This window comes from Topomyia yanbarensis, chromosome 1 (assembly GCF_030247195.1).
Source record: "Topomyia yanbarensis strain Yona2022 chromosome 1, ASM3024719v1, whole genome shotgun sequence".
Lineage (NCBI taxonomy): Eukaryota > Metazoa > Arthropoda > Insecta > Diptera > Culicidae > Topomyia > Topomyia yanbarensis.
In genome coordinates, this window is record NC_080670.1 from 202,844,394 (window position 1) to 202,870,818 (window position 26,425).

Sequence of the window (26,425 nt, forward strand, 5' to 3'; positions counted from 1 at the left end):
ACTGTGATTAATGTTTTATATGGTGCAATTGTAGGATATTAGCTCCTGCCACATTGAGCACCTTTTTCACTTTTAGTAATTGTTTCACTTCTCGAATAGCTGGTCTCAATGAACATTTCCAAAAAAACAATAGCAACACAATTTATCCACAGTGGGGCTAGTTTTTGCAGGGGATCTATGGCGGAACGATTTTAGCTTGGACTCCGGGAGGGATGAGAAGGTAGACTGACCTTAATTAACCGGTAATTGAAATAAATTTTTACTTGTATATTTGTATTTTTATAGCACGTTAAAATAATTTTTCGCCAAAAATGCTTTGTGTTAAGATGGAACACTAATTTTGGGCGTCGCTAGAGATGTTTGTGATATCCATAAGAAGCCAATTGCTATGTGCCAAATAAGGAAATCAAATCAGTTCAATTCAGTCACCAGTACTAGCAGTCGCTTGCCCGCTGTACTCGCAGTTGTTTTATTTGCGTTTAATTCCTTATTACTGCGTTCTGTGTCATTTTTGTCTATTACTGCATATTCCAACAGCGTATTAAAATCGACTTCTACATTAAAACGTCACATTCCTTTCCAAAAAAACCTTCATAAAAGCTATGATTAGAAAATTTTCTCGGTTGTTCTATATTTTTAATCCTACAACGGTTTTGTGGGGTACATTTGTACCCCAGAGCTATTTGCAATCCCTGTTATTCCGTTACGGTTTATTTTAACTGCAAGCAAACTTTATCATAAATCAATTTGATTATTAAACTTCCATTAAAGCTGGTGCAACCTATTTGTTTCACTTAAATAACCTAACAGTGCCTGCTTAAAATTTGTCTGGGGTACAAATGTACCCCACAAAACCGTTTACGTTAGTGTTTTATCATGTGTATATAATTCGGAAAATTTATTATATCTTTTTTATAAGCAAAATATCGATTCATAGTAACTTGCGTGAAATTGTATAGGCTTCAACACTGCTGAACAATTAAATCTGTTATTTGATTTAATAATGTTACTATAACAAAGTAACTAGAAAAGGCGCTTGGATCGTAATCGTATTTTTTGGTTTTGATGTCAAAATATGATTTGTATATAATATGTACTTCGCACCACTCAATTCCTTCTGTAGCCCAAGTTCTGGAACGTACAATGCACTGGTCTGTTCCTTCATCGCCTATTTTAACTTCGTTACTGCATATTGCTGTATATTTACTATTTGTATTGTATTTGTATTTGGTGTTCAAACAAGCATCGGAATAAATGCACTTTTTGGTCGGTTTTTGAATTATTTACTATTTGTTCAAAAGGCAATTTAATAATATTTACAACGCCGTATATATAGTAAAAATCGGTTAGAAGCTTCCGAAGTTATAGCAATATTAAGGTTAAAAAGGGATGTTGACGTATTTTTAGGACAAATTGTATAAAAATGAAAATGTGCATAAAAAATTTGCAAAGCACGATTATTTTTGAAAAGGCTGTTTTGATTGGCTTATTTTTGAATAAAACTATCTAATTTAATTATAAATTTAATAAAAACTAGGCATATTAGAGCGGTTTTAATTCTGGGGTACGAATGTACCCACAAAACCGTTTACGTATAGAAAAAGTTACGAAACCGTTGTAGGGTTAAACGAGAATTACGAGCTGAATTTGCTATCTTATTCTTGCTAACAACAAAAGCTAAAAACAGCTCCACCGCTACCAACAGATAAATCTACCCGTGTATCATTTTGTCTAAACCACAGAAGCAAAATATCGTAGAGGAGCCCGGGGCTAGTTGGCGGTTGAGGTAAGTTGGCGGAATCCCTTTTTCTCTGTTTCAATTAGACATATAGCGCTGGCTCTTCTTGTGTACCTCAAGTTAGGTAAAACCCGTTATCCAATGTGTTTTTGTTGCAAAACGATTTGTTTGGTGGAAGTTGTGGGTGATATTGTGTTTTCGAGTATACCACGTAAATGTTCTAAATTTTAAATGCTTTGCGTTATTTAGAGTGATTTTAAATCTATTTCCCGAATGATTATATTTTTCGATAGCGCGTGAAAAGAGCATCCGTATAGATATTACATCTATCCACAAACAAAAGTAATTTTTTAAATAATTTTTAATAAAATATGCGGTTGAGGCAAGTTGGCGGTGCTGCACGTGGGATAAGTTGGCGGTACTATTTACAGTGCAATAAAATCATGAAATATTTTTATTTCTGGAATTCACTCCAAAGTAAGAAAATCTTTTTCTTGTGTATCTCGCCAATGTAGGAGACATTTATTCCGGCCAATTGCATAAAAAATTTCTTTTGTATAGGGAAAAATTCTTTTGTATAGGGAGTACGCGTCAAAGTCAAAATTCCGGGGTATTGAAACTGAAATATAATAGCAAATGTCGGTTAATATACAGTTTTCTCGAAAAGACATTCAGCACGTTCCAAAAGGACCCTTGAAGTAATTGAATCTCCATTTGATTGCTTAGTTTTTGGCGTATACTCACATACCGCCAACTTACCCCGGGGCCGGGGTAAGTTAGCGGGTTTTCCGCGTCACATATTTTTGTCTCTAAAAATGGAGACAATGCATCAAACACTTTAAAAAAATCGGCGATAAAAATTGAAACCAAAAAACCCCGCCAACTAGCCCCAGTCTCCCCTACTTCAACCTACTGTGTCGAACGTGAATAAAAATGAATGACGATCAAAGCGGAAAATGGCCGTACTGTGGTCAAACTGTATTCCTGTTTACTTTTCGAGGTGTCCCTTAAAATCACCTGTTGGAGAAGTTAAAAATATCAAATTTGCAAATGGAGGTAAAGATGATCAATGTCTATACCTTACAATTTCATAGTTGGACATAGTGTACTGATTATTTTTCAGACTAATAATCAAGTAGAAGCGTTTATTGCGCAAAATTAAATATATCATTGAATGTGGCAACATGAAGTCAGTACCTCTGTATATATAAAGGCGATGACACAAACGTGGTGCGAATACACGGATTATCTCCATATACCTCTAATAAGGTTGTTAACCATTGTGTACATTTTTAACAGGGCAAAAGAGTACCCGGGAACCCGCTAATTGAAAAACTCGTAACCATAGCAATTTTAGCAACAGCAACATAGTTTGATATATGAATGAATATATACAAGTCCTCTAATCAAGATTCAAATAAGTAAGTTGAGAAGGGCCCGTCAGTAACACTAGCCTTGGGGCCCGCCGCCGCTCTCGACGGCCCTGATTGTATCCATCGGTTTGTTATGACAGTGGATTGATACGATTTCCTCTTCTAATTGTACAGACGGAATATTGTCATGTTCAACACGAGATTGAAGTGGAGTATTCTTAACAGTCTCCGTGAATGACAATGTCCGTGCAGGAGTGGAGTGCTCGTAAGGGAATGTTTCCAATATGTCGTCAACACAAATGCTTCGCTTCGGATCGTTCAAAAATCTGTTTGTCTTATAAACGTGCTTCTGAACAACACTTTGGATCTCCATGCGGAACATTAATTTGTCCTCAGCCTTCAATTTGCGTACGTGTGGTAACAAGCTCGTGAAAAAGGCTTCATCCTCATCGAAGGGAGCGCTGTTTTTTCTTGCCTTCTTTTCGAGCAGCTGTAGTTTGCGTGTCTCAATGTCGACCAGCTGCTGTTGAGCACCTCTCTTGGCATTCCCATTTGGTAGCTGAGACATGTTTTCCTCCAAACTACTAACCTCAGATGTATCCAAAAATTCGATAGACTCATTTGTCTCATCAATGCTTTGCTGCAAACAGTCATCTTCAAACAACTCCGTTCTTACGGGATCGCGAATCGAGAGATTTCCACCGGATTTACGTGCCGTCACTTGGGCTTTAAAGAAAAGCATTGAGTTGAAATGTGGCCAGGTGGTGTATGTTTCGTAATTTGATGGTCCTGCATCTCCACATTTTCCTTCTGGAATCTTTTTCAGCTCCTTTACAAAACAGTCCCGTAACGATTTCCATTTTTTTTCACCAATTCCACTGCAGATTTTTTAAAAATATTTGTGCTCGAATTTAAATCAATTACTTTCACTTACCTGTAACATCACCTACTTCCGTAGCAATATGCTGCCAAAGCTTATCAACCGTAAATTTGTTTCTGTATTGTTTTAATGTTTTGTCCCATAATGGTTTTCTCGAAAAAACAAGCGAAATCAAATTTTCGGTATCGATCTCCATTTTTCTTGTCAAACAATCTCTGCGTTTACACGCGTTGAAACACTTTACGAACTGCTTCGCCGCGCTGCTCGACGCTTAGCAACGCTTTTACTATAACAGGGTTCAGCACGTATGTTAAATGTTGATAGTTAAGACACAAACGCTTAGCTAACCGCAACCGCATCGCGCTCCGCGTAAACATGTCATCGGCCCTAGAAAAATTCTTTGCGATTTGCTTCGAGCGAATCTAGTCGTCCATGAAAATTTTCTAAGCCCACGTAAACAGTATTAGTGAACTGGCAAGCAAAGTGAGGTTAACTGTGTAAAGAACCTAGTAGATGTTTCCAGTCAAATGTAAAGATTACTTTTCTTATTTTTAATACAGCACAAATCAATCGTTCGGCAAACACACTCTCAAATACGTGCGGATCAGCGGGTGACAACAACCCTAACCTCAAAACCGTTAGTCACGGCCGAGAAGTATTCAATCGAAGCCTCGTTTGTGGAAACGGATCGCGGTGATAAGCTTGCTTGGCCTGGATATGCGAAAACCAACAAAGTGGAGTTGTGCGTGGTGAAATGTAAATTTTGCCGAAATTGGTATCATTTCTAGTGTAGCAGTGTTTTTGACACAGACACAATTCAATTGTCGGAGTTTGTGCTTTTTTCGTTCGGTGCGTTCAACCACCAGGCTCCATAGTTGGTCAATCGATTACATCTACAGCGAGACAAGCCCAGCTGGCCCTTCGTTTTCACCGTCTGGAGGAAGAAAAGAAGCTACAAGATCATTTCTATGAAGAACAGTTATTCCTAAAGGGGTTTAAGATTGATAAATTTCAGCCACTACGACATTCGTCGAGTGCCCACAGCAGCTACTTGTTCCGCGTTATCCGCGTATCCCCTGGACCATTTAGTGATAGTTGGGCGAAGTTGCTCTCTTAACATGTCCACTACCTGCTATATCTCTTACGTAGTGAAACTTGGGGATATCTTCGTGACGAGGTCTTCCCATGACTACTGCTTGGCGTCGTGGATTGACTTCCTAGTTCTTGTTCGCAATTCTTGGAAGCTGCGTTGTCTTTTCGTGTGTCCTCGCCTGGACACGCTTGTTTTCCTTCGTTTTTAACAGCTGCCTTGACCTACGGACGCTACTATGGATCAGCCTTAGCATTATCCATAGTCAGTCGTTCGTAAAGTATCCCGTTCGCTTGGTCGTACATCCATTGTTTCCGCTTCGTTGGAACATACAATCCGTTAATTGAAGCGCCTATAGAGAAATGATCGCTGTTGTGAGTATCCGAGAGCGTTCGTCAAATTATTTTTTGGGCCACTGTTCGATTGTGAGGTCGATTACTGATGTGGTGCCAGAGGTTGCATCAATCCGGATAAGCGTTCCGTCGGTAAGGATACCCAACTGTCAAAAGCTTTTCGGCAATGAATTGGTCCAGTACGGTTGATTTGTTGAATCCAGTAAATATGGTGCGCGTTGAGGTTGCCCAGTAAGAGTACCGAACTGTTCGAGGGGATCTCCCACTTTTGCTTGGCACTGAATACTGTCGTCGAGCGAATTGATCGAAAGATACATCATTCTGAATGGGAAGACCTACTCCGTGTTGCCAGTATCGACAACTATCGGTCTTCAGCACGTTCCTTACTCACTGATCATCTGCTTAGGCTCGCTAATTTTAGTTCGCAGGCCTCGAATGTTCCAATGGAGTGCATAGTACCTACTACCTCGACTGGCGAAAGTCGCAGACGAAGACGATGGTGAATGTGATATCCGGCGAATTCTTGCTGGCGTATTCCGTTGGTTCCAGGACGTGGTTCGGCTAATTTCAACCGCGAGATTGGTGCTCTGATACTACTGTTATTGCGGTGGAGAGCCAGAAGTATAGCAAGAGCTGGGAGGTAGGAATAGCCATCTTCCCCCGATCAATCCTTTCATTCTGGGAAGGTACTTTCGTCTCTTCTCCCTCAAACCGGTTTCTCGTACGATGCGTGCTGGTTACATCTATAACGGATGAAGCTGCAACAATCCGTTCGAAGAATGGGTGAAGTAGGACTGAACTGTGGGACGTCTAGCTCCAGTGCCATCCGTAACTTTTTTTTTTTGGTCTATAAAACAGTAGAAGCGAACTGTCAAAAATGGACACTCGAGCTCATTTGTGACGCCAGCGTATTCAATATCGTTGAAATAAATTTTTGAATACGCTGACGTCACAAATGAACTCGAGTGTCCATCTAGTCCTTGTTCGCTAGTTCTGTTTTCATGGACGCTGAAGAATTCTTTCCGATTTACTTCAAGCGAACTGAATCCTCAACCAAAGTTTTTCAAGCCCATCTAATCAGTACTAGTGGACTGTCAAAAAAGTGACGTTAAAGAGCTATAGTTTGGTTCAGAGCACGTACTTTAGCAAATATTTTAGCAACATCTTCAAACTGACATTACTCTAATCAAACTCCTCTCTCTTTCTTCTTCACCCCTCCATAGAAATCCCCGGTCCGAATCGCAAGCTGTACGGTCCCAAGTACGGAACGGACCAGAATGACATCGTCAAACCTGGTCAAGCCGCCGGCGGCGGCGGCGGTAAATCGAAACAATCCTACCCGCCAGACGACGAAGAGCAACAATACGGTGGCGGTTCAGCGGAAGATTTCGATGAGATCATTGACACGATGCAGCACCAACATCACCACCACCACCATCAGCAGCAGCAGCCCGGTGGCAGACCAACGTCCCGGTCACCGTTCGGTTCGCTGGACCATCCGAACAGCGTCAACGGGGAAAGGATCGGCGGCCGCGGTGGTAACGGAGCAACGTCCATCGGTGGCTCTAGTAGCAACGGTGGTGGTGCCGGCAGCAGCAGCAGCGCCAACAATAAAAATCTGATAGCACTGATGAATGATATTGGCACGAGAAAGCCGTTCGTTATACCGCCGGGCCGAGGAGCCGACGGTAGTCTGGAAGGTGGTAGCAATGGGGCACGACGGGGTGCACGCTTTGGTGCCGGCATTGCGGAACTTGCCGTTCCGGCTCGGCTGCTGCTGGTGGTCCTTCTGGGAGCCAGCTGGTTCGCGATTTACTGCCGACGGCATAGTTTAGTGTAAGGATGGTATCGCGCAGGTATGTGTGTGTGTGTGCCATCATAATAATAGGCTCTTAGGCTATAACGCGCTCTATTAATAGAGGTGCAACAGGGAACGACAAAGTGCGCTCTGAAAATTTAGAACAACGCAGGACGGGGACGAGTATTGTTCTTCTTTTGTTACCGAGCTATACTGCTAGTATGATAAATAGAGGAAAATATATCTTCAGGGGACAGTGTTAGAGGGGAAATGGGCAGGTTCGTTGTACATTGGATGTAAATTGGAGTAATAATTGCAGGATGTAAAGATTAGATATGTACATTGCAGATGCCAGCATACAAAAGGCTTAATAGTTGTTTCACCGTGTTTTTTGTTAAACGAACTTATGGTTGATGATCGTATCATAAATATTGAGTTGTGTTATTTGCCTGGAGAATTTATAATAGAAGATAAATGTCATCTATTTGGGTTAGTCAAACAGCTGCTACTGTTTCAACAAATTGTATAGCTTCTACAAACAGGTCAAGCCAGGGTACCGATCACTGAAGTTAATTGAATTAAGTAGCGTAAATAACCGTCGGTCACAAGGCCTGTAACGCAATTTCTAGGTGTCTTGGTGCGAAATTCTTTCAAATCATTACAACCAACAATCTACACGTGAACAAGGATCTCGAACCACGAGTCAATTAAACTGCAATACGGACCGCGTTCGGAGAATCGTGGTCAATGTTGTCAATTGCATTCAACAATACATTAAGAACTGCTTAGTACCGCAATGCGAATAAGTCCACAATTCAATTGAGACCAAATGAGTGACAAATCCACAAGATAAACTCTTCCCACTCGAGTAGATTTAATTCCCCTATCTTCCCAAACAACAAGCTGTTCATCGTTCAGGGAAACAATCCCAACAGGAAACAACGGCGGTGGTGGTGTGGAAAACAGAAACCACGGAAACCATCAAACGACACCTTTCAGGAAACATAACAAACCATCGCGTCGTCCTATCAGCGCGCAGAGCTTTGGTTTCAGCTCGTTAAAACAGTTGTCTTCTGTTTCGTGGTGTATGTTTGCTAGAAGCGAACGGGAGCGGGAGAAGACGGTGGTGCATTTCCAGGAAACGGAACTCCATCATTTTCCCCTGCCTTGTCTCTGCGGGTGGCTCTCCTCCACCCATTCACAATCCCAGTCGGTGTCTATAATAACAGACGCCGAGTCGTGTCACGCCGACAACGCAACAAACGGGAAGGTTGATATTAAATGGCACAATATGATATAATAATTATATTTTAATTATGAAGTCATTATCATCGAGCTTCTGGTAGGAGCTGCTTCCGAGAGTAATTTGCCGCCCCAACCATCCCCGTGCCGTGTGCTCAGTCGGTATTCCGAGAAGTGGCCGGATTTGCGTGAACAAGGTGGGAAACTTGAGTTAACTAACACTTTATGGTTTGCTTGAGTTCAGAGAGAGAGAGAAATTGATGATTGGATAATATCTGTTTAGTGAAGCGATCGTGCAGGTAGTGCTACGTGTAAGTTGATGCATATTAGGAGAATAAAGGACGAAGGTTATTCGGTTAAATTTGAATCTGAGAAACTTCCTTTATGACAATCGGAATAACTAACTTTTGAGGAAAACCATAATCCATAATTGAAGATAATTTGAACCCATTATTATACTACAACTTTTTCAATTTCTAAGGAAAAGGATTCCCTATGACAAGTTCGAGTTACTGGAAACCAGAAGTATAAAAATGCAGAAAAAGGAAAATTATCTTCCACTTAACACTCCATTGACTCGCGACCCCATTCCCCGGGATGAACAAGCGAGAGAACGCAGATACGATGTCATCGGATGAACCAACCGGTAAATATTCGTGTCTATATGATACTAGGAACTAGTATAATCGGCAAAAGATGCCTCCCCCCATCCCCCTTGCTCACCACCAACCACGCATCGATTGCCGCATCGAACAAAACTGAACTCAACCTGAAGGGGAACAGAAGCAGAGCGGGGCACAAAGAAATTATCTTCTCTGAACCGCAAAATAACAAAAGAGGGGCGAGAAAAGGACTGTCAGCTACCGCAGACCATAGACCGCAGCAGGATCCGTTTCTTTACGTTTACAGTGGTGGACAAAGTAATAAGACTACGGCATAGAAATACAAGGTTATTAATTTATTATTTCGAAGTGTGACATCTTGTAAGAACTCGGCGTAAAGATATTGGTCCAGATCAACCTGCATGTTGTTGTTGTAAACAGACGCACTGAACTTGAGTTTTCTGTGTCTCGTAGTATTTTTAATTGTCTGATTTACTTACCCGAATCACCCGATGGCGCTGTGTTGGTTTGACAAAAAATCATTGTCTAATTATCGATAAATAACGAATAGAAGATCAAAAGCAGAAGTTCGTAGGTATTTTCATTTTTCCACAAAAAATTCTCAAGTATTGCTTGATTTTCCGTCGAATCCAGGAGGTTTGATTTGTGTGTAATTCCCCACAAAAAAATTACGCGCCGTCTCCGCCATCTGCACGCGAGTAACGGAAGGTGTTTCACCCATTTCAATCTGGCGCATAGTGAGATAAGATCAAAAAGCGGGCATATGGCGGGTTGGCGGCAACCGTGAGTTCAACTCTCCCGTTAATGGAATTGAGAGAAGTGCATGCCGCGGGCATTGCGGATTGGGTTTTCGCCGTACTTGTACTCCTAGTATGCAGCGATCCACACTAGGCCTGTTGTCTAGTTCCATCAAGAACCTGTACTGGCTGTATGATGATTGTGCAGAAATCCGGTTCCGCTGGTCCTATCGTGGTCACAAAAAGCTATGGGAAGCTGTAGATAATCTAAACGCAGTCATCTCAAATCCCTCGAGCCGCATTGAGACTCACTTTCCGGCTAATTCTGGTTCTGTAGCTCAAAGGAGGCTACTTGTCAAGCGACTTCCGTGGGACCGCTCATTCCAAGTCGCGAGAATAATGTAAAAACTCGGGTCACTGTCACCGTTGTCTACGGTACTAGCGCCATTCAGCCGGGAATTAGAATACTTGCTGATAATCGGGATCAATTCTGAGTCTATCTGAGCCATCTCTACCCGAGCCATACAGGGGAGCAAATGATTGCTATGACCCAAGAATGCCTCGGAAAAAGCAACACCCTCCAAGCCATTTTGTTGGTCAAGAAGGATACCGATCTCACGAAACTCAGTTTCATTTCTTTCCGAGGTTAGCTTCCGAGCGAACTAAAGGAAACTGCACTCAAAGCGTCTACTCGGCCGACTAGAGTACTCGTTCGTGAATTTAATTTCGACCAGCCAAAGCTAGATAGATTTCGTTAATCGGATACCGGGATGCACCGCCGCTTGTATTGTGGAAACCCTCAATTTCTCCGCTACAGTCCAGCTATTGCAGCCAACGTTCGCCAGTCGATCCAGTCGTGTGTGCTGATGTGGAGAAAGAGTCTTCTAAACCTCCTACTGTTGCACGTATCCGGCATCCATTCTAAATAATTCAAGCGCTGAAATGTTCCCCGATTCCAGTTAATCGTTACTCGTCTCTTCCCTCACTTGGACGCACACTTGCCGCCAGTCGTAAGGAAACCCACTAGTCCCCCAATGACAGTCGAGCCTTTCCTGCCAGCGACCAGCAGACGTCCCGGTTTTGTTAGTGGAGTTGGGAAAAGAGGTCTTCCGCAAGCCTATCTCAGGCTAGTACCAATGCGTCTATGGGCTCTTTCTTGCCTCATAGCTTTTCTATTTCTAGCCTTGGTCAACGACGGGACAAGCTGCTGATATTGTACCAAAATGTAGCTGGTATCAACTCAGCCGGTGAGGAGTATCGCCTTGCAATCTTCGACAGGAGTTTTGACATCATTGTCTTCGTCGAAACGGGGTTGAACGATGAACCGTTTTCCAGTCAGATTTTCGGTACTGGAGGTGTTTCGTTGTAACCCTAGCAATAGCCGAAAATGCATCGGAGGTGGTGTGCAGTTAATACCTACTCGAGGGTAAGAATTGTCGAGAACATTTCTTGGATTTGCCTTGAGCTTGACGACCGAATGTTGCACTTGTGGGCGTTGTGCTAGCCATCGCAGTATCGCGTACCTATTTTTCTCCATCGATTGGGAAAATATTCTGGACTCGTCGATGTCGAAACCGCAAGGTCAAACTTTTCCCAGCGTTCTGGAGTACGCTATTGAAAGTCGGTTCCGAAGAAAGTTCATCTCCAACAAACCGGCAGTTTACCAAGTAACACATAATACAACTCACTGATGTAATAGTCTCAACCATACGTATGAACGAGCCAGTGTTCGACATTCAGCAAAATATTTAGTGTAATCTTGAGTCGTATCCCAAACGTTTCTGAAAATATGCGAATGAGCAACACAAAGAATCTGGACTGGCGTCGTCCATGGCTCTTAATAGGAACACAACTTCCACATGTACCTCTTTCGGTTCGGAAAAAATCGCAAATATGTTTACAGATGAGGCACTGCACTAAATCCGGGTGCTGTAGATATCGATACAACGATGATTACGAGCTTCCTGTCGGTGTAAGTCATCTCACAATCCGGAACCCGACACAGGTTCTCCTCCGCTATTCTTAAAAGGCACGTCGGAGCTTTGATTACTCCATATCTTTCGAGCATCTATTGCTAGAGCTATTTTTCCATCTTGCTGGAAATTCCCGAACATGTTCCCAGTCCATAAAAGAGGTTTTTATCGTACCGCGGAATAACTTTACTGAGTGGAACCTCTAGGCTCACTGTAAACAGTACCTAAGTGACGATCAATACAATTTCACGTCTGGACGGTCACCTGCGTGTATCCTGCTATGTTATATCCTACATAACAAACGCCGCGCTCAAACCGACGTTTTTACACTAACTGCCGCTTTCGATAAGATATACTGGAGAGATTTGGAATAAATTGTGGTTTCGATCCTACCCAACAGATAGAGAGACAGCGGTTGTCATAGGAGACTGTCAGGGCCTCACCTTCACGTCTACGTCTGGAATACCTCAAGGAAACCATTTGGGACCGTTGATGTTTCCGCTATACTTCAATGATGTATATCTAGTTATGAAGACTCCACGATTGTCCTTCGAGGACGATCTCAAGGTTTTTCATTTAATTTGTTCAATTGAAGATTGCAGATTTCTCAAACTTGCCCTTTGCTAATTGTTATTACACCAGAGCTTGAAAAAATTGATATCCTTGCGTGAACTTGAAAGAAAATAAAATTCAATTCATGCCCGCTGTGATGAATGAAATGTTTGGTTCGTTTACCTCGTCATTCGTTCTCCCGATGCAGCGCATTCAGGTTCGGACATGTTTGGTTTCAGAAGAAAACTGAATTTTGTTTATTTTCTACCTATCAGAAGGATTATAGAGCAAAAGTGCACCAGATTACGCAGTTTATTTATGCTCGAAAATGTAGAAGATGCCAACTTCTGCCTTCAAACTGTCCACATAACAACAAATGAATGATTTGGTTGGCGAAGGAATTTGTATTTCCTCTGCACTCAAGTATTCGATTCCGCATGAAATTTCAGTCGGTGAGGCGGTGAATGTGAATGTTTGTTTCGGTAAATACAAACAGAAATAAGTAATTGATTTTGAAATTTCGCAGCACTGCATAACTCCAACCGAAGTGCTTGCTAATAATATTTTTACAGAAGAAGGATTTGATTTATTTTGACAACCGTCTACTAGGAACAGAGATCTGTTATTAAATCTTATTCTCTACAAGTTTCTAACAAATTCACTGAAAATAGGCCTTTTATTCAGTTTTTGATATTTCTCAAAGTACCATAAAAAATCTAGCAAAGAACGAAAATCTTACCTGAGGCCTGTGCACTCAAAAAAAACGTAATAAGCTTTTCAAAAGTACAAGTACTAATATTTTACGTTGCATAATAGTCCTTTTCTGGCTAATATTTTTAGCGCCTGTATTATTGGCAGCACTGAAATTACAAGTCACTTCGAATCGTCTATCTGTCAAAGTTCACTCGAATGTTCACGACCATCCCACGATTTTTACCGGAAAACTGGAAAATTCGCCATAAAATGTCTTCGAACAAAGTAAACCAACGTGAAGATCAGAGAAGGCTTTGCGTTTTTGATATCATTCGTAAAGGAAAAGATGTATTGTTTGGACCACTCTCAGCCACAATAACGAAGCAGATGCGTAATTGGGCAACGTTGAAGATTATGCCACTTCCGGTGAAAATTTCAACGTGTCGACATGTTGGTTTTCACCGAGTGCTAGATAATTCGCTTTTTTCACCTTGATTGGGCGAATTACTCGTGCTGTGGTGGACCAATTTTGTGGCGCTGCGAGTTTATCGTCGGTTAGTCACAAAAAGTAAAGTCCATTGGACTATAAACGAAAATTAACTGGCAATATAGCTTTATATGCTGTGCCATTTTGGGCTTTGTTTCACAAACAAGCCAAACAGAAGCGAAGAAGAAGAAGAAGAAGAAGAAGATTACGCCAAATCTATTGGAGCTTTGTCAAGGAGAAAAGAACCTATGTACATTCAAGTTTTTTTTATGGACAAATATCCGAAAATGTTGATAATGCGTGCGATTTTTTTTCTAGCAAGCTGATATTCTAGTAAACAACTAATTGAAATATTGGGAAAAGTCAGACAACGCCAAGAAAACAGAAAATAGCAGGGGTCTTGAAGCTAGAACTAACGATAACTGCAACTGTCGACATACTATAGTCCACGACATTCTTGGTAAAGATTTGCTAGTCTTTGAGGGCATAAAAAAGTGTTATTTCGTGAAGTAATGAAATAATTAATGAGCTCTAAATTAATTATTTCATTACTTCACGAAATAACACTTTTTTATGCCGAAACGCTCTCATTGTTTTGACCGACACTGTATGTAGGGTGATTTATAGATTCCAACGGAAACGAATCCGAGTGAATCGTAAAACCCGTTGGCGCCGAACTATTAGCTGGCGGGAAGTGTGAACCAAGCCCGGTATGTGCGAATACGAGAAAAAGTGAGTGCTGCCTGCTAGTCTCCGCTAACATATTCTGATGGAAACTGGAGTTCTTTTTTATGGTTTAAGAACAAAGGAATGGAAGTAATACCCCAGTTGGGGTAGCTAATATGTAGTAGCGATTTAGATACAAAAAAAATCATGTATGGTCTAATAAATTTAATAGTTCCTGCATCAATAATTAGGTGGAGATACTTACGGGAGTTAACCGAATCTTACGAATGCTGGAGCTAATCGAGCATGATGTCACAGAATGAATTCATACTGAGCAGCTATCGCTATAGATAAGACATTTAGGCCAAAACAAAATGTATTTAAAAAGTTGTCTGTACTTTCAAATTGATAATCGTTGGAAACAAGTTTTTCACTATTATCGTCTGCGCAACTGTTTACTACATGAGTTTGACAGTTACACTCCAATTGCATTACATCGATCGCTGCGCCACCTAATGTTTCAGGCGGCTGCTTTATTCGGAATTGCAGTTGTGGATGTTTACACACATTTCGAATTGAGCCTGTTATCTGTGATCTAGCTTAGAATTCATCTCGTCAGTAACTGGAACTAACTTGGAGCCAGGTGTACGCTAAATCTTAACTAGCACCAATTAGACACTAAAACCAGAGTTTTTATGCTTATTTCCAGAGATATCACTCGGGATTAGCTAGTTTCCAGTCACATAAGTTGTGTGACTGTTTGGAGTTAGTTTTTAGCCGGTGCCGCTTTGGTGCTAATTTTGATTTAGCATCTATCCGATCCCACACTGGTTACCCTGGAGCGGCGGCTTAGAGGGTGTGACGCTGGTCTCGTAAGCCAGTCGTCATATGTTTTAGCCCGTATTAGGAGGGATCATCAGTGTTCGCAGGATCGTAGCCCTAGCCACGAAACGTCCTTTACATTAAGAATTGGCTGCGAAGTCGGTTAAAACAGAACGTGGAAATTCAGCAAAAGGATTATAGTACCAAAGTTTTGCTTTTGGTCCCAAGATGCTGCTAGTTACTGACGAGATAATGTTCTCTTGTTGTCCCATTTGCTACTTCCGCAGCAGTCCTTAGCGATTAAGTATGGGAAGTTAGCAAGGCACTTTTTTTTAAATCTCCCTAGCGACAAAGCGGCTAATCGCCGGATCAATACAGTGAACATCCCAGGGGAAACCTTTGTCCGCCCTGTTTTGTTCCCCATGGCGCGCAAAGAGTGAAGGATTGATAATTGCTCACTTTTTAAGATCTTTACCCTTTTTTAAAGAAAATTATAGAAACCTTCAAACAATGAATATTATTTCCGAGGCGTGAAAGCCCAAGCCTTGCGTACCAGTCGACTCTGCTCAACAAATTGGTTCAATGTCTGTTATCGAGAAGGATTGTTCAACAGACACCACTGTCTGCTGGCTCGTGGTAGAATCGGATTGTTAGTGCAGTAATTTGTAGTAGTTAAGCCTACCGACCAAACCTAAAGCTCTTGTTTATCTCAATCCTCATCCCTCCGGAGCCACTATTTCTGCTTCTATTCTTTTTGTTTTGTGTTAATCGTTCATGTTTTCTCCATTACTAGTTTTTCAGATTCTTCTTGGTGCTACTCGTTACTATTTATCCGCTAGCTGCTGCTGAGAATTTTTCGGCGGCGGTATTTCTCCCGATACCGAGGCCCGTTTTCGTGAACCATTTTGCAACTTCGACCGAGATATTACTAGCAGTGAAATTTCTCCTAATTACAATATCCTGATTTTCTTCGACTTCGTATTTTTCCTTAGCTCCCATTGCTAGCTCGCTGACCGTCCCTTATCGTGTAACTGGTCTACTCACAAATATTGCTAATATCGAAACATGTCCAAAGGTGAACCGACCTGGAGATGCGGACCAACTTGGCTTTCATCCCTTTCCAGCCATTCTCTCAAATCTAAACCCGTAATGGGAGGGGTTTGAACTGCCGAAAACCCTCCCCTTGCACACGGGTCTGCCTAGGGGAACGATAGTTTGGAAGTGGGAGGAAATCATATAAATACTATAAATACACTTTAGCTTTTGTTTGTTTTCTTTTTGAGAGAATGTAATTTAATGGAATCAAAAAATAGGAGACAGTTTCAAAATTGATTTTGATAAGAGAGGCCTATTTGATTGAGAGAGACATTTTTAGGAAGAGATAGAGGGTGAATAACGATGACAGAGAACTTGCAGTTTGTGGCAAACGACGTTAGTAAAAACCTTGGACTGCCAAGGCAGCACACAGTGGGATGTTGGGTGGTCCTACTCGGACCCGTAGCGAATCCTCCAGCAATCAATTCCGGTTGACGCAAATGCGCTCTGGTGCGAATCGGCACCACAAGAGATCACGTTGGGTGGTCTTGCTCTTGCCGGAAAGGAATTCATTAGCCGCGACATGGCAGAACTATACACGGTGCATGTCCAGACAATGTTTTCGATGTCGTGATAGCCGTTACCACAAACACAGACACCACCATACACGAACCCAATACGTCGGAGATGTCCATCGTATAACGGCTTGAGATGAGTCGGGACGTCGCACGAATGAATTCACGACCCAAATCCATCCCCTTGAATTAAAGTTTCGTCGATACCTTCGGAACTATCGAATGCTCCCCATTGCTTCACGAAGTTTGCCGATTATTCGAGAGTTCTCTGATGAGTAGTAGTAAAAAATTCGATCAAGCAAATTGGACTTTTATAAATGTCTGAATGGAACAATGAGAAAGGACCAAACCAAGCAAGGCATGGAAAAAATTCAGATAAAGCACTCAGTATTTCCCGTAAATTACGAAGAGTGCTTTTCATGTTTCAAGCTCCTATAACTTAGATTTGCTCAATTATTTACAGACTTTTTGAATATTTTTTATACACAATTCACCTAAACATTCATAGTATCTTGTTGGCGCAATATGCTGCTGCGTGTTGGGATTTTTTTTCCTTGGTGGTGAAGCATTAGGTGTCCGCCTCATCTTGGGAGTCAAGCGGCCTTCGCTCGCGTTATCGTACTCATCTCTGTCGTCATCGGCACTGCTTTCTTGCTGTTCACGATCGCGTGATTTTGTTTGAATTTTGTTCCTGTGGGTTGCTATTGCGTATCCGGCTTCTTACACACCATTTTTTTGTATTTTGCTTCAGCAAAATATTTTGCCGAAACTTTTCAGCAAAACTGGATTTGCTAAGAGATCAGCTTTGCAATTTTTGTTTTGCTGATTTTTAGTAAAGCCCATTATTTTGACGAAAATCAGCAAATCTATAGAATTTTAATGCTAAAACAATCAGTGAAAGAATGGCAAATTTGCTGAGTTCCAGCAAATCAAACTGACGGTTCAGCGAATTTTGACAGTTTTGAATTGCTGTAATTTCAGCGAAATATATTTTGCTGGAAGTATTGCTGATGTTTCAGCAAGGAAAAATTCAGCAAAATTTTGCTGTTATTCGGCAATCAAAATTTAGTGTGTAGGTTTCGCTGTTGATGGTGCTACTTGATGATTTTCAGATAGTAGGTGAGATTGTTGTTGAGTGAATATTAGTTCTTGTCAAATCCACAGATATTGGTTTAGCAGCCGTTTGTGGTTTTGGGTAAGATGATTGTGTGCTGCTTTTGGTTGAACCCGAACTTTCCCGACTAATTGACGCTCTTAAGCGGATTAATTGTAACATTCTGTAATAAGTCGTCGAAAAAGTTTTGATTTAATAATGTTTTTCTTAGCTACTTCTGTGCAAGATTCGCCGAAGGTGGGTTTTTTTGCAGAATTTAGCTTGGGTGCGTGACCAGTGTTGTCTGATGCAAGGTGCCTTTTTCCCAAACATGCGGGAAGTTCCTTCAAGTATCAGCTGTGGCGGAAAACACTTTTAATCTTGCCGTCAGGAGTACGTGGAACCATAGGCGAACTTCTCTGGTATCGTTCTCTATATGTACGCCGATGCTGATTTTGTCGTGTCCGCATTCGACGATGTGCTGTACGTTATTTCGCGAAACGAATGACTGTTTGAGGTGGTGCCCGTAGTGGACCTACTAATTGCTGTGTATCGACACTCATCACTATTTCACACAGTAGGTATATGTAACGTGTTTGTGCACTGGATAAAGAACAACGCGATAGATCAATTATTTGCTTGCTGCTCTGCTGTCTATAGCGAAGCGATATTTTCGTCCATTATGATGATGAAGATGATGGCTTTGAAACTATCATTGGGACCAGGTTTTTGTGGATTTTTAATATTAACATTTTCATGTCCAACTTTTTTCTAATGTATATATGGTTCCAAACTACTTTTGCATAAGATCGTCGGGGTCAAGAAACCTAAAAACTCTGTTTAGATAAAAAAATGTGCTACTCTCCCAGTGTTAGAAGCTGCTCAATTTTTACCTTCCGTTGCTCAATATATTTTTTATAAAATATTTACAATATTCCAAATGCTTGGAAAAGATAGTCGAAGACAGTCTAAATTGATTGGTTTTAACAATTTTCAATAATAGTCCAAGCCAACGATATTATCTTAAAATTTATTTTTTTACTGTCAGAGTTAGAGATGCAAACAGTGGCATTAACATCCCCTTGGCCAGCTTTCTGACATCTGTTAGTCGTTCCAACCTTAGATGGACAGACAACCAGCGAATTTCAACTTTAATCCATATTAAGTTTGTTAAAAATACCTTAGTTTTTGTCCGCAATTACAAATATCTGACCAGATCGGAAGTTTATAAAAAAATTATCAGTAAAAAATGAAGTTGAACTTGTTCGGAAACCGTGGCCATGGTCCTACTTTAGTGTTCGGTACAGTTGATTGCTGAAACTGGAAAAAATAATTACCTTCCCGCAGATAGATTCTACACCACAATCAGCGAAGAATTCAAATTATCGTTGGAGATATTTGCAATCTTCAATTGAACGGATGAAACGAAACATTTTGAGATCGTCTGTGAAAGATCGGAGAGGAGTCTTCAGCATTAAATATACGTTATTGAAGAAAAGCAGAACAATCAATAGTCCCACGTAGCTTCCCTGGGCTATTCCTGGCGTAGAAGTAAATGTGAGTGCCCGACAATCTCCTCAATCACAATTATCTTTCAATTAGTGGTGACGATTGAACCAGTGAATTGTCAATGCATGCAAGCAGGCTGTGCAAAGAAAAGAATGACAGCTCTATCACTTCTTTTACGGTGTCAGTACAGTTAACCTCACTTTTCTTGACAGTTCGCTTGTACTGTTTACATGGACTTAGAAAAAATTGTGGACGACTAGATTCGCTCGAAGCAAATCGTAAAAAAAAATTCTAAGTCCCTGTAAACAGTACAAGTGAACTGTCGAAAATGAACACTCAGTTCATTTGTGACATCCCCGTAAAGTATTCAATGGCGAAAGTAGTGAAGCAACTACTGATCAGCATTTAAGGACATTATACAAGCGAGCCACAACATAGCTCCTACGCAGCATACACCCCTCTCCCCTTCCGAACCATGTATCTGACATGAGCAAATATAAAATACGTTTTTCGATACACCAACCTTGTCGGTGTATCACGAAACTGCTACTTGAGGAGGCCAGAACATTTTCCTATACAATCAACCCGAGTTTTTGACGGAATTTCATCTGTAGCTCTTATTTTGTGCGAAAATATCACCCCTCTTCTATTGGGGTTTCTGTTCGAAACACACTTATTTTTCTTCTTCTCACTTTCAGTCCACTTTTTCAAATGCACTTTAATCATACACCCGCGAAACTTTAATTGTTTACTAACAAAACTTTCTGCCAATGTGCAGATGACCGAAGGAAAATGCCCGAAAACTCTCATTTGTGCGTTTGAATTTTCACTTCGAATTCAATTTTTGAAGTAGAATACTTCTAACGTTTCAATATGGGGTCCCGTTTCAAAAATTTCAGTTGAGAAATTTTCCCAGATTTGAAATGCAAATATCTTCCGTTCTACTGGACGAAATCGCAATATTTTTGCACTATCTGATCGGAAATTTGTGCACGTATTTCGTATTAAATTTCGGAATTAGTGCGACTACTATAAATAAACCAAAACAAGGATTTTTAGAAAATCCTTCGGAAACAGCGAGGAAAATGCGCAATTTGCAGCATATCCCACGCAGAGCCGTCAAAAAGGAGCATGTAAGCGTTTCATTACATACGGGAATGTTATATATACAGGTCACGCGAGCTTGTTTTGTATCAGTGGGTGCTCGCTTACCACACGAGCAACATGCTCGTCCGGACGGTACAATGAGCGGTATCATGTTTGCGTTCCCTACCAAGCGTCATCGCAAGGTTCTTCGTGATAAAATCCAGGGAATCACCAAATCCGCCATTCGGCGTCTGGCTCGTCGTGGTAATGTAAAATGCATTTCCGATTTAATCTACGAATGCTGATGGTGTGCAGGAAAATGTCATCCGAGATGCCGTGACCTATACTGAACACGCCAAGTGCAAAATCTCAATGAATGTCGTCTATACTCTGTAGCGGCAGGGACGCACATTGTATGGTAGAACTCACTTGTATCATTATAAAAAAGGTCCTTTTCAGGGCCACCAAACTCATTTCAAAGAATAAGTTTGCATTTTCTGTTTCATGGACTGTTTCTCCTTGGGGAGCAATTTGGGTTAAACCCTAAATTATGATTTATTTCAGTACGCAAATTGCAAATATGGTCAGAAACAAACTGGAGTGAAGTGGAAAACATTTTTACTAGGCGCATTCAAAAAAGGTTTCAATTCTCAAACATTTTACCAAGGTGCCGTATTACATTACTCTCTTTACCCTAAGTGTTCGATAATCTCTGTATTGGAAACACAATTTCAATTTTGTTCTTTATCAAAAATATGTGGTCGACCAACGAAGGGGTGGAGCTTCGAAGAACACATATTGAGGACAACACAAAAAAGGACGAGCTTACATTGTGCTGTAGTCAGGTATAAAAACTCAGCATGCTGTTGCTCACGCTCAGTTCGTTTACAGCATCGGCATGCAGCAGTTCGTTTGCAGCATCTCTCGCAAAATTCAAACTGCCGTCCGTTTGCTGCGGTCAGAAGAGTTGGCCAAGCACGCCGTCTCAGATGGCACCAAAACTGTTACCAAATACACCAGCTCCAAGTAAATTCCGAACACTGCCCAAACAAATGGCCCTTTTCAGGGCCATCAATTTATCGACAAAGAATGAAATTGAAGTTTTGTTATTACAAGCATCAGAAAGTGGCTTGTCAAGAGCGTTGAATGGTAAGTGAGCCACTTGTGAACAAGATCGTCGCTTTCAAGTAGAATGGCACAGGTTAGTGTAATGATTCAATTTACAAAAATCGAACGTTTTCTAACGTTTCGATATAGGTGGACCGTTTCAAAATTTTCGGCCAGAATGTTGCCTGTTTTTTTCTAAAAGTGAAAATCTGCTGTTGTACTGAATGAAAACCTTCAATTTTTGCGCTGATTGGAAATAGTTGTGACTAGTTGTGTAGAATGTAAAATTACTGAAAATAACAGATTTTGTGAAAGCAGTGGTTGGTCCGTACAATTCGATTCCAAGCGAGCCAGACTAGTTTTCGTTGGAAGGTCCATCTCTGACAATAGAAATAAACTATTTTATTTTGAATTCAACTACAACTTCCTTGAAAACAGCACAGCTAAAAAACTTTTGGGAAAAACGCGCAAACCTAAATTTTCCACTATAATAAAAACTAGTGCCCCCGCCGCACAGCATCATCAAGATAGATAGTAATTCAAGCCGGGAGGAAAGGGGGAGGGAGGTTGTAAGGCAATGGAAAATTTCATTTATAATAATAATACTTTATAATTGGCTGGTCCTGAAAAGAACTTGTTGGTTTGTGGTTCATTTTGGGTCACAATTTAGGCCCGCTCGATTTCTGATAGCTGTAAATTTTTCGCAGGGCGACAGTTTCTGTTCGGTAGCGATGAGGCTTCTTAACGCCAACCGTGACTGGGGCACTTTTACACGGCCTTCGTTGCCAACTGCTTGCGGGGAGCCTTTCCGCCGGTGGACTTACGAGCGGTTTGTTTGGTACAGGCCATGTAGCGAAAAATGCTGATCTGCTACTTCTCTGATGCTGGTAGTAGGACGACGGTCAAACGCTCGTTTTCGTGCCTTCATTCATAAAAGTTCAACAATATTTTCAAAGAATGTTGCAAATTGTCAACTTGATAATTCCAAACATACTCCAAATAAACTATGTGCTAAAGTCGATAAAATCGCATAGAAATTGCTTATTCCAGAGGAGAATTTACCGGTCTAAAGTGTATTCTACTTCACTCCGGTTATGTCTCTGACATTACCCACCCATCTTTTTCTCAATGTAAACAAACGCGTCGGTGCCTAGCAACAAGCGTGCGTTCCTGACTTCCACATATCTTCACCTTAATGAGTTCGGAACGACAGTTTGTGAACACGATATGACTCCAATCAATCATTAGAGCACACCTACGACGCGACCTGGCACTCCATGAAACATTCCGAATGAAACGGTGAGTTTTTTACCGCCTGTCATCAGTACATTGGGTTACCTTGGAAAAGTGTATAAATTAATTCGTCGTGCAAGTCTCAAATTGCCACTTGATGATGTCATTTCAAAACGACAGTTATATTTCTAATACATACGTGAAAACTTTACGTGGAGACGTCAGTTAAATATCAGTGATTCACTTAGATAGTAGAAAACACCCATGCATACAATTTGAGAGTTTTATTAAGACTTTCGATTCAAATACACACTACATTCCAAGAACCGATTCTTCCACCAGCTATCTTCAGCACCATTCATCATCTCCACTATCACCATCATCGCCGTCGCCGTCATCATCATCATCATACTCATTCTCACTATCCCCACCAGACGACATGACGACAACCCCTACATTACTGCAAAGGACCCGGTTCCCTCCTCCTCCCCCACACCAACAACAACGAGTATAGTGTCTCGGACCGACATCGGAGTGGCTGTCTCATCTTATTCAAATTAAATTAAATTTTAAAATTTTAAGCTCAGTGAATAGTGAAATTTAAAACGCCAACCAAAACTGTCTCTCTGGTCGGTGGCGGTGGTGGTCGTTGGCGATGGTAGACGCCGTTCCCTCTCCTAGACTAGCCCCATACCAACCCCATTACACAGTGAAGCGACGGATTGTAGTTATGAGGAATCAGATGGGGATGGGACGAAAAGAGAGATGAAACTACACCAGGCGGAAAATCGCACTATAGTGAGATGTGACATTATGCGAAATGAAAGTTATGAATTTGTCGCTTTGAAGCGAGTGAAGTTTTGCAACTAGATCCTGGAAGGAAATTGCAGCATAGTTTGAAGATTTGTCGTGATATGCTTGATGAGGCTGACGGTTGTCAAAATTAGTTCGATTATCTAGATATAGGTTGGATAATCGTGTGGGTATGTTCGTTCCGGAGGTATGTTCGTCAGAAAATGATATCCATTGTCGGAATTGTCCTATTTGTGTCTAAATAAAATTCAGTGCATCCTGCACTCTGACAAAAAGTTGTAGCAACCAAAGTCTTGGTGATACGCCATCTGTACGTCGAACTATTGCGTTATGACCCAATTCAGCGGTTCTAGTTGGTATTGACCCGCTTTGACAATTGCATTTGGAGGAAATCAAATCATTTTCACGAAGAATTTGGAGAAAAACGCCTTCCAGGCTCAAGGGAAGCGAAAAAAGTGAGAATTCAGAATGCGTACAATAGGCGAATCTCAATTAAATCTTTTAATTGCAAGGTTTACCCAAGTGTCATTACATATCACCCGTATAAGAAAAACAGTAGCAGCTGCTTGCTCCACCGACGAAGTAGGCCAGTCGAGCATCAGATGACAAGTGTGGAACAATCGACAGAAAGGAAGCAAATTTTTGAATAGACATCACGCCAACATAAGCTCATCAAAACAAATTACTCTCATGGAGTTAAAGTGCACATAATATTAATTAAAAGGTGACATTAGGATATAGTAAATTTGCAGCTAACATTATCGTTGAAGTATGTAAGTGAGAAAGCTTTATGTATATTGTTTTGATTTTCGATAAAACAGATATTCACAAGTTTAACATGCTGCACAGGTAAAGCTGAGATTAAGAATCATACATATAAACTTTGAAGATGATTACTGTAAAAAAATACAGAAAACCCCTAGGTAAAATTGGAGCAAATGATCAAATTCTGTGGAATCCACAAATCAGCAAATTTCACACTTGAAGGAATGAAAAGACTTTTATTCTATAGCAGGGGGAATGGGAAAATAGTACATGCCTAGTAAAATTTACTAGTCAAAACAAAGAAGAAAAGAAACTATATCATAACACGTGGAACAAAACTTATAATAAATTATTTCCAAATTGCCAAACATTACAAAAAAGGACACATTAAACTAAGCCTGCGCAATTCTTACTTTTACGAGTAAAAATCATGTAACCATACCGAATAATTATGAATTATAACCCGGACTACAAGCAGCCACTGGTGAGAGGCACAAAAAAACCCTTCGCATTTGAATTTCAAATATGTACACCTATACGCATAAAAACAAATTCGCGAGAGAAAAAAATCCAATTAGCCAACTCCCAACTGCACTGAACACCGTGGAGCGCGTAGTGGTCAAATGAATCTCGATTGCAGGGGGCGCGTATAGGGATTTATGACGGCTGCAAAACTATACACAGCCCAGCTACGGGTTGATTGCAAACCAAAAAAAAAGACAACAAAAAAACTAGAAGTTCAGCATTAATTGGAAGATTATTTAATAAAAACACTGTATAACAACGAGAGAGAGACACAGAAAAAAAAACGACTTTTGCACTTTTAACCAGTTTTGCTATGCCAACCCCCCCCCCCCCCCTCCAATTGGGAAAGCGTTTCGGAGCCCGGACGAATAAAAGTTATATAAATATCACAAATTGGTCCAATCAAAATGGCGATCGTCGAACGAGTCGTCAATTAAAACTGTGTTATCACCGTTATCTCGCCGTACGGGTTCTTTGCCACGGAACAAAAAAGGTAAGTAGGGTTTTTGCACGCATTCATTAGGCTTAACGGCGAGCGCTAATTGGGATGTGTCACGCAACCGATTGTTCATTTGCCTAATGCAGTTGTAATTGTCAAACCCACCAGAATTGCTTATTAATGAGTAGACACAATGTTTAAAAATGAGACGAATGCAATTAGCGTGTAGTTTTGACCATTCGTATTCTCGAGAAGAAAACTCAAAAACGTGATTTGGATGCTGCAGTATGAATATTTGTCCAACAATGATCGTCAGCGAGGACAAAATCGTTGTATTTTGTTGGATAAAGCTGTAAAGCAGCTTTCATCATCGACGATTTTACATGACACAGGGTTTTTTTTCTGGTACGACAGTGAGGTCCTGCCTCTTCTCCGTATTACACCGCACTGTTTTCCTTATGCGGGATCCTTCCACAAAATCCGCTGTCGTCATTACTTTCTTTTTTGAGATCATTTCACGCAATGCTTCCAAAATAAATTACCGAACAGCGTAATCTAATTTAAGTGTGTAAGTAGCGGTTTGACCACTACTCGGGTTCTTGATTGCCCGGCGGACCATTCATTCCAGGGCGGCCTAGGTGCCTCTACAGAATTTCGGATTTTCGTAACAAAAAGTAAACAAACAAACTAAATTTACTTACTTGATACTAGACAACAACTCGCTTCGTTGAATCTACGCCGAGTGAAGAATTCTCCACTGGACCCGGTCCTGGGCCAATCTCTTCCAGTCACCCTGGATATTGAGTGCTTTTAGGTCCTCTTCCACTGCAAACAGCCATCGTGTACGCGGCCTGCCACGGAGTCGTCGGCCTCTTCCCGGTTCTCTACTGAATATTATCTTCGCCTGTCGTTCTTCCGGCATTCGTGCCAGCCCACCGCAGCCTGCCGTTTTTTATTAGATATCCACTCCTTTATATACTTGGTATAACTCGTAATTCATGCGACGCCGCCAGATGCCATTTTCTTCTTTACCGCCGAGTATTGTTCGCAGTACCTTGCGTTCGAAGACACCGAACGCTCTACGTTCAACTGCCTTTAACGTCCACGTTTCATGGCCGTTCAAGGCAACCGGAACTATCAATGTCTTGTACAACGCGAATTTTGTCTTCGTCTGTAAACTTCTAGTTAGCTACAAAGTCCGTAAAAAGCCGTATTTGC

General features: G+C 41.1%; 1 protein-coding gene across 2 annotated transcripts in view; it reads left to right on the forward strand.

Annotated features, from left to right (window-relative positions):
• The window catches only part of LOC131688597 (lachesin), a 232,391-nt gene extending 207,354 nt beyond the window's left edge, over positions 1 to 25,037 (forward strand). For both annotated transcript variants that reach the window (XM_058972958.1, XM_058972964.1), the window contains exon 10: positions 6,658 to 25,037. In XM_058972958.1, coding sequence (XP_058828941.1) covers positions 6,658 to 7,274 — 617 coding nt within the window. In that variant the 3' untranslated portion in view covers positions 7,275 to 25,037. The remainder of the gene's footprint in view (positions 1 to 6,657) is intronic.
• The last annotated feature ends 1,388 nt before the right edge of the window (positions 25,038 to 26,425 follow it).